We start from the raw sequence: 17,057 nt of genomic DNA, 5'->3' as shown, positions 1-17,057 counted from the left end.
GGAACTCAGCAGATCGGGCAGCATCCGTGGAAAAGATCGGTCAACGTTTCGGGCCAGAACCCTTCATCAAGACTGTAGAGGGAAGGGGCAGAGGCCCTATAAAGAAGGTGGGGGGAGGGTGGGAAGGAAAAGGCTGGTCAGTTCCAGGTGAAAAACCATTAAGGGGAAAGATAAAGGGGTGGTGGAGGGGAAGCAGGGAGGTGATAGGCAGGAAAGGTGAAGGAGGAATAGGGGAAAACAATGGGTAGTAGAAGGAGGCAGAACCATGAGGGAGGTGGTAGGCAGCTGGGGGAGGGGGCAGAGTGACATAGGGATAGAGGAAGGGAGGGGGAGGGAATTACCAGAAATTGGAGAAATCTATGTTCATACGAAGGGGCTGGAGACTACCTAAACGGTATATGAGGCATTGCTCCTCCAACCTGACCTTAGCCTCATCATGGCAGTAGAGGAGGCCATGTATGGACATATCCAAATGGGAATGGGAAGCAGAGTTGAAGTGGGTGGCCACTGGGAGATCCTGTCTGTTGTGGCAGACGGAGCAGAGGTGCTCGACGAAGCAGTCCCCCAATCTGCGTCGGGTTTCACCGATGTAGAGGAGGCCGCACCGGGAGCACCGGATGCAACAGATGACCTCAACAGATTCAAGTGAAGTGTTGCCTCACTTGGAAGGACTGCTTGGGGCCCTGAATGGTGGTGAGAGAGGAGGTGTAGGGACAGGTGTAGCACTTACGCTTGCTGGGATAAGTACCGGGTGGGAGATACGTGGGGAGGGACGTGTGGACCAGGGAGTCGCGGAGGGACCGATCCCTGCGGAAAGCGGAGAGGGAAAGATGTGCTTAGTGGTGGGGTCCTGTTGAAGGTGGCGGAAGTTGCGGAGGATAATGTACTGGATCTGGAGGCTGGTGGGGTGATAGGTGAGGACAAGGGGAACTCTGTCCCTGTTGTGGTGGCGGGAGGATGGGGTAAGGGCCGAAGTGCGGGAAATGGAGGAGATGCGGGTGAGGGCATCATTGATGACAGCAGAAGGGAAACCACGATCCTTAAAGAAAGAGGACACTTGAGGTGTCCTGGAACGGAAAACCTCATCCTCGGAGCAGATGCGGTGGAGACCGAGGAACTGGGAATAGGGAATGGCATTTTTGCATGTGACGGGGTGGGAAGAGGTATAATTGAGGTAGTTATGAGAGTCAGTGGGCTTGTAAAAGATGTCAGTGGACAGTCTGTCTCTAGAGATGGAGACCGAGAGAGCGAGAAAGGGGAGAGAAGTGTCCAAGATAGATCAAGTGAATTTGAGGGCTGGGTGGAAGTTAGAAGTAAAGTCAATGAAATTGATAAGCTCAGCATGGGTGCAGGAAGCAGCACTAATGTAGTCGTCAATGTACCAAAGGAAAAGTTGGAGAGCAGTTTGGAGCTCAGACTGTTCCACATAACCAACGAAGAAGCAGGCATAGCTGGGGCCCATGCGAGTTCCCAAAGCTATACCCTTGGTCTGAAGAAAGTGGGAAGCGCCAAAAGAGAAGTTATTGAGTGTGAGAACCAGTTCCGCCAACCAGTGGAGGGTAGTGGTGGTGGGGAACTGGTGAGGTCTATTATCCAGAAAGTAGAGGAGGGCTTTGAGGCCTTCTTGATGGGGAATGGAGGTATACAGGGATTGGACATCCATAGTGAAAATGAAGCGGTTGGGACCAGGGAACTAGAAGTTATTGAAGAGATGGAGGGCATGGGATGTATCCCGGATGTAGGTGGGGAGGGACTGAACTATGGGTGACAAAATGGAGTCCAAGTAGGCAGATACAAGTTCGGTGGGACAGGAGCAGGCAGAGACTATGGGTCTACCGGGACAGTCAAGCTTGTGGATCTTGGGGAGGAGGTAAAACTGAGCAGTACGGGGTGTGGGAATTACGAGTTTAGTGGCTGAGGATGGAAGGTCTCTGGAGTTGATAAGGGCGGTGATGGTACAGGAGACAATAGTTTGATGTTTTTTGGTGGGGTCCTGTTCCAGGGGTAAGTAAGAGGTGGTGTCAGAGAACTGCCGTTTGGCCGCTCTTTTCTTAAGTCTGACTTAAGAAAAAAGAAGCAATGTAAACAGAGACAAAAGGAGCAAACTCTGGAAATAAGTAATTAAATTGTATTTATATAATGCTTCTAACATTACAAGATATCCCAAGTTCCTCTGCAGGAACTATCAAAAAATATTTAAAATGGCACATACAAAGGCATCAGAGAAGATGACAAAGCACCAATCCAATGTTTTAAGATAAGTTAACGTCGAGACAAAGATTATGGAGCAAATTCCAGAACTCAAGAGCAAGTTAAAAACAGGCATCATTTTGGTGCAACTAAATCTTTATAGTAGTATCACATAAATGTTATTTCCATGTATGCAATATATTAAATGTTAGACAGCATAAAGTTGGCTTCAGGAAGAAGCTGGCATGAATGGACACCAAGTTCCAGTAGTGCACATTAACTTTTAAAATCAGAACTAGCAAGATTCACCTATCTTAAGCACACAAAGCAGAGGTTAATGTAATTTTTAAATGTTGGGATATTAATATCTAGGATACTCAAATATTTAGTAATTATGAAATATGCAATATTAATTTTCATGAGAATGTATCATATACTGTTTTGTAAAAGCCAGGCTGTGGTATAATTTTGTGTTGACACTTCCGCTGATAGGTTAGATGAGGTGAGATAGTGAATGACACAGGATATTAAACCTATTCGGGATAATATCGCCAAAACAGAAGTCCAGAAAGGGAACAAGGTGCAGCACTAAACAATTATTAAAAGTGCTCACGGCAAGTTTGGTCCATTTACTGACAAGCGAAGCACTAAATTTCAAAGTATCTAAACTACACTGGGTCTTACTGCAAGTCATTATAAATGTGGCTTTGCACTTGCATAACCAAACACATGACAGATTAAGGTAGTAATAAAAGATAGGCTTTTTTTAAAAAAAAGGTGGGTATTGGAGGACATTAAAATTAACATTTCAGCTTCCTACATTTCAATCTTCTTCCATCCAGTCTCCTGAATCTGCCTTACATGTCGAGGTAGTGTTTCATTCCTCTGGTTAATGTTGTTGATTTAACTACTGTGTTAAAGTTGTGAGTACCAGCAAGCCAATCAGTTGCACAATCTAGAAATCATCTATCTGTGCCCTTTCTACCAACTGACAGGTGGGTCCCTCAAGAGAGGCATAATGAGAGGCTTGCATGCTCATGTGGAACTGAAACAGAAGCAAACTAGTTCAGAACCGAAGTTGCATCCTCCTGTTCCTTTTTGCCAACATTTACTTGTATTTGAATATATCAAAGAGTTGGACCTCTTGCTTCCTTTCATATTTGGATATGGAAATCAATGGCCATACCAGAAACAGGGAAAATACAAACTGCACTGACACATTCCAATTCCCATGCACAAACCCAAATTCAGTTTTAGGAATGTATCTAAGAAGGCTATTTGACTACAACTAATGGAATAGATTACACAGTCAACATCTCCTAAAGGCATGACCTCTGCCACTAAGATCAGCAGGTGCATGGAACACCATTACTTCAGAGTCTTTCACAAGTTGTACAATATCCTGATTTGTGCTTCCTGAGAGTTGAATGTAAATTCTAGGCAACAGTCCTAGGGAGTACCACCATCATGACTGTAGGGGCTCAAAAGTGGAAGCTATGCACCACCTTCAAGAGAAATTAGTGATGGGCAATAATCGCCTATGTTGTGAAATACATCCAGGCAGAAAGTGAATAAAAGCATCAAGATTTCACACTACGTTCAGTCACACTGAAGCCATAAATTAGAACTTACACAGAATGGCCAAAGCAAAACCACAAATAACCTTTCACTCTAAATACATGAAGCAGCTCACAAACAAAATGTTTTTTGCTCTAGGTTAGCAAAGTTACTTGTTAGTTACAGCAAAACATATCATTTGCTAGAGTCTGAAGACATACACTTACTGATTTCCACAAAATGTTAAAAACTTACCCGAACAAGGGCATCATCTATGATGTGATCACGTCGGACTTTTAGTCGAAGATAGGGGTTCAGTTGTTGCCCCTGGACAAGGCTGTAAAGGACAGTGATCCGTCGCTCACTGTACATGCGTATCCTATTGTCATAGTAAAGTCCCAAATTCTTGGTTACAGCATTCAAAATGAAGGGGCAGGTCATAAATGAGAATTTGTTCTCGGTTTCTACTTTGAAGAAAGTATAGTCTTTATCCATTTCCAGTACATCGTTTAGTGGTTCATTAATAAAGTCCTCAAAAGGAACAAGTGGCTTTCGGCAATCAATTGTTTTCACACCCAACTCAGTTTCGAGGGGGTCCACTCGGGGCCCTTTTTTATTTCTCCGCTCTTCACCTAGCAGCTCTTGCAAGGTAACTTCACTAGATTCAGCAACTGCCTCATCTTCCTCTTCCTCATTGTGCCCTGTATCCACATCTCCTGCAATAATATTTGCATAGTGCACTATTTTTAAGCATTTTGTAGCAGCAACAACTGCATCATCATCATTCACCAGGTTTCGACTATTGAATTCATTACTTATGACCCGATATGTAATGAGCTGCTGAAATGTTTCGACCATTCGACGGATTTGGGCTGCAGTGTACTTTGACCATAAACGAATTAATTTGGCTTGAGCTGGGAGGGGTAGCTTGCTCATGGCTTTGCAAAAAAGTGGAAGGGCCATTTCCAGATATTCAGGACTATGAAGGTTGCTGTTCTCCATGACTATAACAAACAAGTTCAGATAATTAGGATCTCTTGAATACACATTATGGTAAGTCAAATCACATTCCACATTTGGCGACAAGTACACCAATGCATTAAGAAATGCTGTTTCTATCTTTTCATTGGAAAGCAGTTTATTATAAACCCGTCTGACTGCATCAACATCGATAGAAATTTCATCAGGTCCTAATCTATGAACATTGTTTTCTCTTGTCTGTGCACCTCCGATGGAACTTCGTGATGAAGAGGCCTCTGCATCATCCATGGATCCTGCAGTAGCAGCTTTTTCTTCCTCATCCTCATCTTTATCCTCATCCTTTCCTTGTAGTGATTTTAGCTCTTCCTTTGTATGGTGCTTGGCCTTTCGGAAGCTCTGCACCAACGCATCAGCACTAGAGAAAACTCTACCAATGACACGTATCAATGGTGAATAATCTTCTCGCTCTCCACATAACTCCAAGATTTCGTATACCTTTTCCTCTGTCAGGTAATTCACATCTACATTAGAAATATAATGGGAAAACATTTATTCCTTTAAGAAAAACATTAGTAAACCAATTTATACTGGCAGAGTATAAACGGGATATCCAATAAAAACAATATAAGAAATGACGCAAGTTCAATTTTGATCATTTACTATAGTTGCAATGGGAGGAAAATGCATCATTTGTAAATACACACATCGTAGAACATAAAGTTTATTTATAGTAAACCGGCTTCTTCAGGTGGTTGAGAAATTTTAGGGGAATTGTTGGGGGCAAATTGTACTAGAATACTAGCAATTTTAAAATACACAAATCTGCAAATAAATGGCTTGTATTAATACAGTGGCTTTTTACTACTTTTAGGATATCACAAAATAAATACTTCAAGAATGTACCTGAACAGCTGTTGGATGCTTGTGACAGCTAGGCTGCTGTTCTTATATTTATGTTACTGTTTGCATAGGACTGAGTAAAACATTACCAAAAATAATCAAGCGGTCTAACTGGTATTTCATTTTTATATGAGGACTGTCTGCAGAAATGAGCATTTATTCTACCCTCTGCAACTAAGAAATACAGCAAGTTATCAAATGCCAGAAGAGCAAGAATAAGCTGTGAAGTTATTAGCACCCAAGTACTCAAAGCTCAGATCAGAATTTCAGTATTTTGTATTTGAGGAACACTAAAGGACTGTGCCAAATACATGAGTGTTCTAGCCAGATAGGAACATATTCAAATACAAAGTGTAATCAAAAACCGAAAACCAGATGAAAAATTTTAACTTGTGTATTAGCACTACAACATAACATCCAAGATGTTACGTGTCAATGATTTTGTACAAAGCCAATGTTTCATTGTAGGACCCAAGTCTGAGGTAAGTTTAATACGATATTTATCAGAATTCATCAGCGACCCTTCTTCCTCCACAAAGCTTGTTTATCCATAATCTACTGAGGTCAAGAGTCGGTGTCTAAAGTAACAGAAACATTATCAAATTTGTTTTCTGATTGGCTAATGTCTAACTGAATACCAAAGTTTAGTAACAAAGTCCATTACTAAACCTGCTACACAGTAAAGTTGTTCAGCGGAGAAATCGGTTTACAAATACGAAGTTCACCATTCTTGTGATTTAAATAAGATTGCAAGACAGAATTGCAACCTTTTTTCTGAATGCACAAGGTACATGTCAAGATGGGAAAACTAACTGGCATTCATGCACAAACTTCAGTACAAGATATTCTGGAGCTTCAGGACGTGGAAGTAGTGGTTCTAGACCATAGGTCCAGCAAATCCCATTATGGCAGCTGAATAACAAATACAAACAATAACAAGATCTGGAATTATGAAAACTAGTCATAGTAATATGAACACAAAATGAATCACACTGTTACAAAAGCCGCAAAGCTCACTAAGCAAATCCGTAATCCACACCAGATTTGGTCCACGTGTAACACGATCAAAGTAATTGACTCTTGACTAGCAGTAAGAGTCACTCTTCAAAGTTCAAAGCAAATTTACTATCAAAGTACATTATAGGTCACCAAATACAACCCTGTGATGCATTTTCTTGCAGACATACTCATAATAGAATAACCACCATGAAAGACCGCACCAACTTGGGTGTTCAACCAGTGTAAACAAGACAACAAACCGTGCAAACACAAAAAGGATAATAATAATAATAATAAGCAATAAATATTGAGAACATGAGATGAAGAGTCCTTGAAAGTAACTCTTATTGTTAATCTGAAGAGTGCTAGTGATGTTCATATTCTAAGCACCTGGACATGTGGACTGGCAACCACTGTAATTTGCCCTAGTGTGTAGGCAGGTGGTAGAATCTGGGGTGAGTTAATGAGAATGCGGGGAGAATTTTTTAAAATGGGATGAATGTACAATTATTGCAAACAGTGTCTGATGGGTCATGTACACTCAGTTGACCACAGGGCCTCCTTCCTTGCTGTACCATAAGAATGAATACAAAATATGTGTTATGAAATATTACAAGATGGCTTAACAACAATTAAAAAGATAGAAAGGGTGGGGTGGGGGGCAGGGGGAGAGAATGGAAATCCAGAACAGAACTGAAGGTGTTTACACACACACACTTTTATATGCACTAAATTGGTTTGAACCCTGACCATATGAATACACTATCTGCTTTAGTAGTGTTCTGGTTTGAATTGGATTGGAGTTGTCTGACAAGATGAAGCACTTTGTCCCCATACAGCCAAACATATAGGGCTTACCCTCAACACTGACAGAATGCTGCAAGAGCTTTAACTTATTAAACTGGATTCCTTTTGCTTAAATTTCTGTAGTTCAAATTCCTTCCAAAAACCAAATTAAGGTAGTTCTCAGAATCTTACACGAAGAATATTGGCTCCAAACATAATAATAGCAGTATTTGCATCAGTTATAGCAGCTGTTGTCATATTTAGCTTCCATACTTCATTTATTGTTGCAATTTGTAACTAAAAATTTTGAAATTCTTATCTGAATCACTCAATGATAAGTCTGAACTCAATACCATGCAAACAAATCAGATTTCTTTTCTCTTGCCATTCTACTCACATCTCATCAGTAACCACAAAGTAAGTATGTGTTTGGCAATTTGAAATGCCATAATGCTCCTGAATTTGTCATTTGGGGAATGGAAGTATATGGTATCACAGACATTTAAACAAACAAAAAAAGGCTACTAATCCACCCTTCTCCATCAGATCTTTCTGATTTCCTCGTCCCTTAAATACACAGTTTCTCCTTAAAAAACATTCCTGGAGGTATAATTTGAAATGTTTTCACTACAGAGTTAAAACAGTCCTTTTTGAATTTAACTTCGTGGTGGTTTTCTTACATTGATGGGCTCTAGTTTTATCCTTTCCCACAAGTGAAAGCATTTCCAATTTTATTAAAACCTTATAGATTATCATACAGAACTGTAAAGGTAATCCACTACATTGACACTCACCTTTAAAGTCTTCTCGTTGAGCCTGCATATCTTGCTTATTCACTTTTGTTTCTGAACAACAGATGATGTTATGAGTGCTCTTGGTGCTGTTTTCCACATAGGCAGTGCTTGTTCCTTTCTTGGAAGGATGAGGATCACATAGTTTTGCATTAATCTTAAAAAGCTCAAGGGCCTTTAATGCTGCAGCATTGTTATCCATACGATGAAAACTTGGACAGGAAGCACAAAACTCATTCGTGCAGGCTTCATTTCCACAGCCCTCAGTTAACTGGTGGTAGTAGCGTTCTATTAGATGCTTTGCAGCGGCTCGCTTCCTGTGGCAAACATTCAAAATGGTAGGCAAAGGGATTAGTACAGCCTCCAAAAAATGAAGCATGATTCAGCATTAGCAGAGCAGTGTTTCATTTAAATTAACTGGATAATAAAATATTACTCTTAATTGATTTTTTAACATTGTGCTTCTTCTTCGCACAGCAACTTGCAGATTTTTTTCTAATAGCAAAGAGTGCTTTAATAGAAATGATAATCTATAGACACCTCACGAAACAGGTGCTTCTAGCCCAACGAGCTAGATGAACTAGCCCAGCAATCCACCTATTTAACCCTAGCCTAACCACAGGAGAATTTACAATGACCAATTAACCTACTAACTGGTAAGCCTTTGGAACGTGGGAGGAAGCTAGAGCACTCAGAGGAACCAGACATGTTCATGAGGAGGTCATACAAACTCCTTCCAGACAGCGTTGGAATTGAACTCCAAACACCCTAAGCTACAATAATGTCACGCTAACCACTATGCTACTGTGGTGGCCAAATCGCAAGGAACCTTCCAACAGAATGAACATTAGTATATCCAAAAATTGTTTTAGCATTGTTTTGAAGTATGATTGCAATTAGTCACTCTACCATGTCATTGCATCCAAATCACTTATACAATCACAGCATGTGCTCAAAACTAGCTGCACGTTGCACCATTTTGAGACAAAAATTTATTGATTAATTCTGACTTATCCCGGATCTCATTTTCCTCATGATGTCAGCATGATTTATTTTTAAATGAAACACTGCAGAGGTACACACAGGGTTCCTGCCAGGTTGTGCGCTTAGGGGTTATTTTTAAAAAATGGCAAAGCTTCTAAACATATTGGAAAACATTCCTTAAGGCACCTCAAGGTTAGATCAGATACAAAAATTCCTAGAAATAAAAGGTGGCATCACTTTGTTCTTGGATCAGAATTCCACAAGTAAATTCTGTAAAGTACACCAAGCAAGTATCACAACCATGCATCTTTTAAACCTACACATTATTTATCAGAATCCAAAATGCTTTGTAGCTGAAGCAAAATAGCAATCTGTAAATAAGAACTTTATTAAAGCTTCTGAAGTGCTCAATCTGGAAAAAGACAATATTAAAAGCATAACTTCTTTTTTTCAGATCTGCTCCCCAAATATAAGAGTGCTTGAATAATCTTCTCCACTATTTACAAAGACATTTGTTTAAAAAAATTAAGAGCCTGGCCATTTTACCGCAGCCAAATATGCTTCAAATGCATTTAAAATTTGCAGTTTGCCCAGAGTAGAATATTGATTGAATTTGTAATGCCAATGGGGCCTGAGCTACTGCTTTGATAATTGCCCCACTGATGAGATGGAACCTACTGAATGCTTCGTAAGTGATCAGTCTTTTTTTTAAAAAAATGAGTGATTCCTTTCAAAACTGCTCTTTATCTAGTGTTTTTATAGAAGGCCTGTTAATAACCTTACTTAACATGCTTCCTTCAAAAGATATCCAAGTGGTTGCAACACATAAGACAATGTCAATTTTAAAATTATCTCGTTTTTTTACCGACACTGGTCTTTCAACAATTTAATCAATAATTTCTAACAATACCACAAACTACTTCTATACATTTTTGTGCTTCTAACTGGCATTTATAAAAGTTAAATCCATTGCAATAGACTTTACAAAGAACTACTTGAGCTTATAACATTTCTAACAATGGGTTACCTATCTGAAATTACGTTTGAAAGCCTAGAATAAATGTACAAGCCATAAAATGCAGCCAATTCATCTGTTCAATTTTAAACATTTGCAAGTTTCAAATTTGTCCATTTAAACCTGTTATTTAACATAGTTCCCCAGAAATTATTTTCTACAACTAAAGTCAACTTCCAGTATGACCTCAGTTAAGTACCAAATGGTCTGAATGGTTAACAGTGGATAACTAAGCTTACAAACTACAGCAGTAGATCGGCATTGATCATACTGAATTACACGGCAGAATTGGGGAAGCAGGTGGTCTACACCTGCTACTTTCACGTGCAACACACATCAAAGTTGCTGGTGAATGCAGCAGGCCAGGCAGCATCTCTAGGAAGAGGTACAGTCGACGTTTCAGGCCGAGACCCTTCCTTGTCACACTTGATTGGTTCTATTCTCTCATATCTTATCTTCTCGCTCTTCACATACTTGTAGAATGCCTTGGGGTTTTCCTTAATCCTGTCTGCCAAGGCCTTCTCATGGCCCCTTCTGGCTCTCCTAATTCCTATCATTACCTAGTTTTTTTGAACATTTTGTAAGCTCTTTTCTTGACTAGATTTACAACAGCCTTTGTACACCACAGATCTTGTACCCTACCCATCCTTTCCATGTCTCATTGGAACGTACCTACACAGAACCCCATGCAAAAATCTCCTGAACATTTGCCACATTTTCTCCGTACGTTTCCCTAAGAACATCTGTTTCCAATTTATGCTTCCAAGTTCCTGCCTGATAGCCTCGTATTTCCCATTACTCCAATTAAATGTTTCCCTAACTTCTCTGTTCCTATCCCTCTCCAATGCTATGGTAAAGGAGAGAGAATTGTGATCACTATCTCCAAAATGCTCTCCCACTGAGAGACCTGACACCTGACCAGGTTCATTTCCCAATACCAGATCAAGTACAGCCTCTCCTCTTGTAACACAAGCCCAAAGCAAGATCGATCCAACCCCAAGCTTAACAGTGGCGAGAAGGGTTCTTATCATGAAATTCTGCACCCTTTTTTCTCCAAACATACCTTTGCTCATTGCGGCCAAAAAGTTCTATTTTAACTTTATTAGTCCACAGGACTTGTTTCCAAAATGCATCAGGCTTGTTTAGATGTTCCTTTGAACCTTTTGAATAGAACACTGGCTTGTGTTGCAGCCAGTGGCATGGTGAACATTTACTGGTAGAGGGAAGAATGAATTCAATTAAATACCAGCAAATTCTGGAAGCAAACATCACACCGTCTGTAAAAAAGCTGAAGATGAAAAGGGGATGGCTTCTACAACAGGATAATGAACATAAACACACCTCAAAATCCACAATGGACTATCTCAAGAGGCACAAGCTGAAGGTTTTGCCATGGCCCTCACAGTCCCCTGACCTAAACGTCATCGAGAATCTGTGGATTGACCTCAAAAGAGCAGTTTGTGCAAGACGGCCCAAGAGTATCATAGAACTAAAAGCCTTTTGCAAGGAAGAATGGGTGAAAATCCCCCAAACAAGAATTGAAAGACTCTTAGCTGGCTATGAAAAGCGTTTACAAGCTGTGATACTTGCCAAAGGGGGTGTTACTAAGTACTGCCATGCAGGGTGCCCAAACTTTTGCTTTGGGCCCCTTTCCTTTTTTGTTATTTTGAAACTGTAAAAGATGGAAATAAAAAGTTTTCTTGCTTAAAATATGAAAGAAATGTGTCATCTTTAACTCTATGCCTTTTGGAAATCAGTTCATCTTTTAGTTGCTTAGCTATTCACAGTAACAGAAATGTTGACTAGGGTGCCCAAACTTTTGCATGCCACTGTATGATAAATGCATTTTGGTAAAAGGAACAATAGTGCAGTCTAGTATCTAAATGGGGAGAAGGTTCAAACATTAGAGGTGCAGAGGGACTTAGAGGTGCAAGACTCCCAGAAGGTTAATTTGCAGGCTGAGTCTGTGGTAAAGAAGGCAAATGCGATGTCGGCATTGCCATAATTGGATGCATCAGCAAGGGAGATGAGATTGAGTACAGGGCTATGGTAGGAAACTTTGTCACATGGTGTGAGCAGAATTATCTGCAGCTTAATGTGAAAAAGACTAAGGAGCTGGTGGTAGACCTGAGGAGAGCTAAGGCACCGGTGACCCCTGTTTCCATCCAGGGGGTCAGTGTGGACATGGTGGCAGATTGTAAATACCTGGGGATACGAATTGACAATAAACTGGACTGGTCAAAGAACACTGAGGCTGTCTACAAGAAGGGTCAGAGCCGTCTCTATTTTCTGAGGAGACCAAGGTCCTTTAACACCTGTCGGACGATGCTGAGGATGTTCTACGAGTCTGTGGTGGCCAGTGCGATCATGTTTGCTGTTGTGTGCTGGGGCAGCAGGCTGAGGGTAGCAGACACCAACAGAATCAACAAACTCATTCGTAAGGCCCGTGATGTTGTGGGGATGGAACTGGACTCTGATGGTGGTGTCTGAAAAGAGGATGTTGTCCAAGTTGCACGCCGTCTTGGACAATGTCTCCCATCCACTACATAATGTACTGGTTGGGCACAGGAGTACATTCAGCCAGAGACTCATTCCACCGAGATGCAACACAGAGCGTCATAGGAAGTCATTCCTGCCTGTGGCCATCAAACTTTACAACTCCCTTGGAGGGATAGACACTGAGCCAATAGGTTGGCCCTGGACTTATTTCCTGGCACAATTTACATATTACTATTTAATTATTTATGGTTTTATTACTATTTATTTATGGTGCAACTGTAATGAAAACCAATTTCCCCTGAGATCAATAAAGTATGACTATGACTATTTCAAGGGGAATAGAAAATAAAAACAAGGAGATAATGCTGAGGCTTTATAAGACACTACTGAGACCACACTTGGAGTACTGTCAACAGTTTTGGGCACTATATCTCAGAAAGGATGTGTTGTCATTGGAGAGAGTCCAGAGGAGGTTCACGACGATGATTCCGGGAATGAAGGGGTTAACATGTGACAGCGTTTGGCAGCTTTGGGCCTGCACTCACGGAATTTAGAAGAATCCTACCGAATGTTGAAAGGACTAGACACAGTGGATGTAGAGAGAATTTTTCCAATGGTGGGGGTATCCAGAACTGAAGGGCACAGCCTCAAAACTGAGTGGCAACCTTTTAGAACAGAGGTAAGGAGGATTATTTTTTAAGCCAGAGAGTAGTGAATCTGTGGATGCTTTGCCACAGACTACAGTGGAGGCCAAGTCTCCCGCTATATTTACGGCAGAAATTGATCGTTTCCTGATTGGTCAGGGCATTAAAGGATATGGCAAGAAGGCAGGTGTATGGGGTTGAGTGAGTTCTGGAATCAGTCATGACGGAATGGTGGAGTGGACTCGATGGGCTCAATGGCCTAATTCTGCTCCTATGTCTTATGATCTTTCACACTTGAAAGCTAAACTAGTGGGGCTGTACACCATTGGCAATACACAATTTTGGAAAAATATTTTAAGAACAGAACATTGTGCCTTGGATTTATAAATCATAAAACGATTTTGCAGTATCACGATTTCTTGTGCTTATTTAAGTTCAGTCACTTCACTTAATTTTAATTATCTGATGCTTTTCTATTTAAATATAGGACCCAATTGTGGAATGTCATATGCAGTGTAGTTCAAGATATTTATGAAGCAAAGAAAACAGCAATTAAACAGATTAAAGAATAAAAGGGCTCTATGGGTCTTAGAGTAGGTAAAAAAAAAAAAGTGGTCTTGGAGTAGGTTAAAAGACATGGGCCAAAGGGACTTTAGTATGCTGTACTATGTAGTACCAAATCTGCCCTGAAATAGTTCGTTATTTTAATCTTTGTAATCTTTTGGTAGCAACCAGAAAGAAAATCTATTTATACACAAATTCATCATAAGCTGAAATGTTAAGTCCTGCTGCACTGCCATTTCTAAAATTCTTTGCAAATCATAGCGGTGCTTGTTGAAACTCAACTTTGTCATCTGCCCAACAAAAAAGTTTCCTATTAAGTGCAGCAGCCTCACTGAAACCCCTTTTGGTATGAAATCCAGTCATATCAATATGAAGCAAAATACCAGAAGTGACAGTTCACATCTAGTCTAAGATGTTGTCAGCAGGCTGGCTCTGTATAATAAAAAACCTAAACATGACGAGGGCAGTAAGCCAAGTGAACAGCCAAGGGAAGCTTACAGGCAGTATGTTAAAATTTCATTGGTTATTTTCATAACCCCAGAAGGCTACTTTGGACTCAAGTAGCTTAAAGTCCAGCTTATTTTTTTTTTTCTATACTGAATCTATTTGGTTCATGGGTGTTTAAAACAAGGAGTGTAATCTTAAGCTTTGAGCTAGGCCACCCAGAAGTGATATTACGACATAATTCATAGAAAAGCTTGGTTGAAATTTTTTCAAAAATCTACTTAGGCTACAAGTAAAATTGTTCATTGCAAAGAAAACTGTGCAAATTTTAAATGAGATGATAAAAGTAGATCTTTCATGATCTAACTGAAAGACACTGGACTGGAGGTGTGATATGACCGATCCCTGCTCCAAAGCTTTTGAAAGTGTTTCACAAACACATTAGCAAGACACTATTACAGTTCGGAGCATCAAAGACCGGCATTCAATTCTGATGTCATCTGTACATCCTCCCCCGGAGAGTGTGGGTTTTCTCTGGGTGCTCCAGCTTCTTCCCACAGTCAAAAGATGTACTGGTTGTAATGATGATTGGCCATTGTAAATTGTCTTGTGACTAGGTTAGAGTTAAGTCAGGGGTTGCTAGGTGGCATGGCTTGAAGGGCCTATTCCACGTGATTGCAATAAATACATATATAACCAAACAAATTCACTTATTATATTGAATTATTCCCAAGTTTTCCATGGTGGCACATACATTTATAACAACCAAGGTCAACGTATTCTTAGGCTCTCATATCCTAATTGTTCAAAATATTACAGGGACTGACTATTGCAAAAAAACACCACCACGTAGAGGAATGATGATCCTGGCCAGTAGAATACTTGCATGGTATATCAAGCTGTACAAACTCATTAACCTTATGATGATAATATTGTATGATGAAGCTATTATGTTCATTAATTGAAGGTGCTAACTTCAAACAAGTTGCAGCTTTTAGAAACACTTCACTTAATATGCTCTAAGCAAACATTGCTACCTATTATCTAAATATAACAAGATATAAAATCATAATATGATCAGTGGTGTATAAAGGAAAATCATTCTGATAGATAATTTTTTTTTGCAAATATACATGCGTAATGCATGCTTACATGGTTATGGCATTTAAAAAGGAGTCAGGTTAGTACACAAAGTAAGGAGTCCTGAAATTAGAACACATACAAGTTCTCTCAACGCAAAGCTAATTGAAAAGTAGTTCTGAGAGCTTTGCAAAAAGCTTGCAAAGGATTTAAAACATGATTTATACATGTACTGTCTCTTTAATCAATGAAGAGCCTTATTCAAGAAAGGGAGTAGAGATAGCCCAGGAAATTATAGACCTAAAGGCAATGCAATCAAGGTTTACTGGGTTGATTCCTGACGGACTGAAGGGAGGGTATGCTTATACTCAGGAATTTAGAATTGTTACTTCATACTCAGAGGGTTTAGCAGATTAGAAGAGACTGGTTCCGTTAGCTAAAGAATCTTAAACAAGTTTCAAAATAATGAGTCCACTAATTAAAATACCAAACAGAAGATACTTCTGTGGATTGTGAATTTTTGAAGCTCTCTACCTGAAATGCTTGTATGTTCAAGGCTAGGATATTTTTGGACTCGCAGATCAGTTATAACATTAAGTGGCAGAGTCCCAAGGGCCTTATAGACTACTTCAGATTGTTTATCTCATTGTATTTTTTAATTACATAAATGGACAGCATTTTTAAAAATTTCACAAAAAACCCTTAGCTCAGGCCTGGACTGAAAAGAGCAAAACAATATCATATGCCCCATAAAAATATCTTGAAGCTTAAAACAGTATGCAAATTTGCAATACTCACATTCGGCTTGCTGTGTGGTTTTCAGCCAAAGGTTCTCTTTGTTTACTGTAATTGAAAGAATCAATGTTACTACAGGGTATGTGCATTTATTCAAAACAACCAACGCACAATTTGTTACAGAAAATAATCAAGGTTATATTTTACTATCTGTGAGAACCATTTCAGAATAAATGGACTTTTTGGAAAAAATCAATTAGCTGCCTCCTTAAAACTTAGGATGCTTAAATGTCACATTCATACATTTGTTATCTTACATTTGTAACGCGCTGTAAGGTTTCACTGCTAATGTAACGGTTTTTTGTAACGTTCACTGATGAAGTAACAGTTTCTCTGTAGCAGCAATGTAATGTTTGGGTTATGGCTGGAGATAACAGGATTGTGGATGCATGTTAGCCAATCAGGATTTTGTTGCCCTGACTTGTGATTCTGGAAGCAGATTTTGTGGGCTTTTGTGAGAGGGGGAGAGACAGATGAAGAAAGAAGATGCGAATGGTGAGATTTGGTGGTCCGCTGGACGGAGTGGACTTGGAGCGAGGGTCCGATGGGCAGCGACGATCGAAGGAGGATCGGTGAAGGGGAAACCGTGAGCTCCAACTTTGTGCACAGACTGTTTAATAAGATTTGGGCCTTTTTTCTTTTATATTTTGTTTCTCTACTAACCATATAAAAGTAAAAGTTATAAAGCTTAATCGTTTAATCACATATTGTGTACTGTTTGTTATTTCCGGGTACTGATTTGTAACAGGGGACACATCGCGCAGTTTCCACCCAAATGAGATTTCTTACGTTTGGCCAGGCAGGGGGTTTTCACCCCCTATATTAGGG

General features: G+C 39.9%; 1 protein-coding gene across 1 annotated transcript in view; it reads right to left on the bottom strand.

The window, feature by feature from the left end:
• ube3a (ubiquitin protein ligase E3A) overlaps positions 1-17,057 on the bottom strand; it is a 45,647-nt gene that overhangs the window by 10,607 nt on the left and 17,983 nt on the right. Inside the window, exons 2-4 of the mRNA XM_072262736.1 lie at positions 16,233-16,277; positions 8,208-8,521; positions 4,003-5,249 (exon numbers count right to left, since the gene is read on the bottom strand). Coding sequence (XP_072118837.1) covers positions 4,003-5,249; positions 8,208-8,521; positions 16,233-16,277 — 1,606 coding nt within the window. The remainder of the gene's footprint in view (positions 1-4,002; positions 5,250-8,207; positions 8,522-16,232; positions 16,278-17,057) is intronic.

The sequence above is a fragment of the Mobula birostris genome, chromosome 7, assembly GCF_030028105.1.
Source record: "Mobula birostris isolate sMobBir1 chromosome 7, sMobBir1.hap1, whole genome shotgun sequence".
NCBI classification, from domain to species: Eukaryota; Metazoa; Chordata; class Chondrichthyes; order Myliobatiformes; family Myliobatidae; genus Mobula; species Mobula birostris.
The sequence above is the reverse complement of the archived record's forward strand: the minus strand, read 5'-3'. Positions and strand labels throughout refer to the sequence as shown.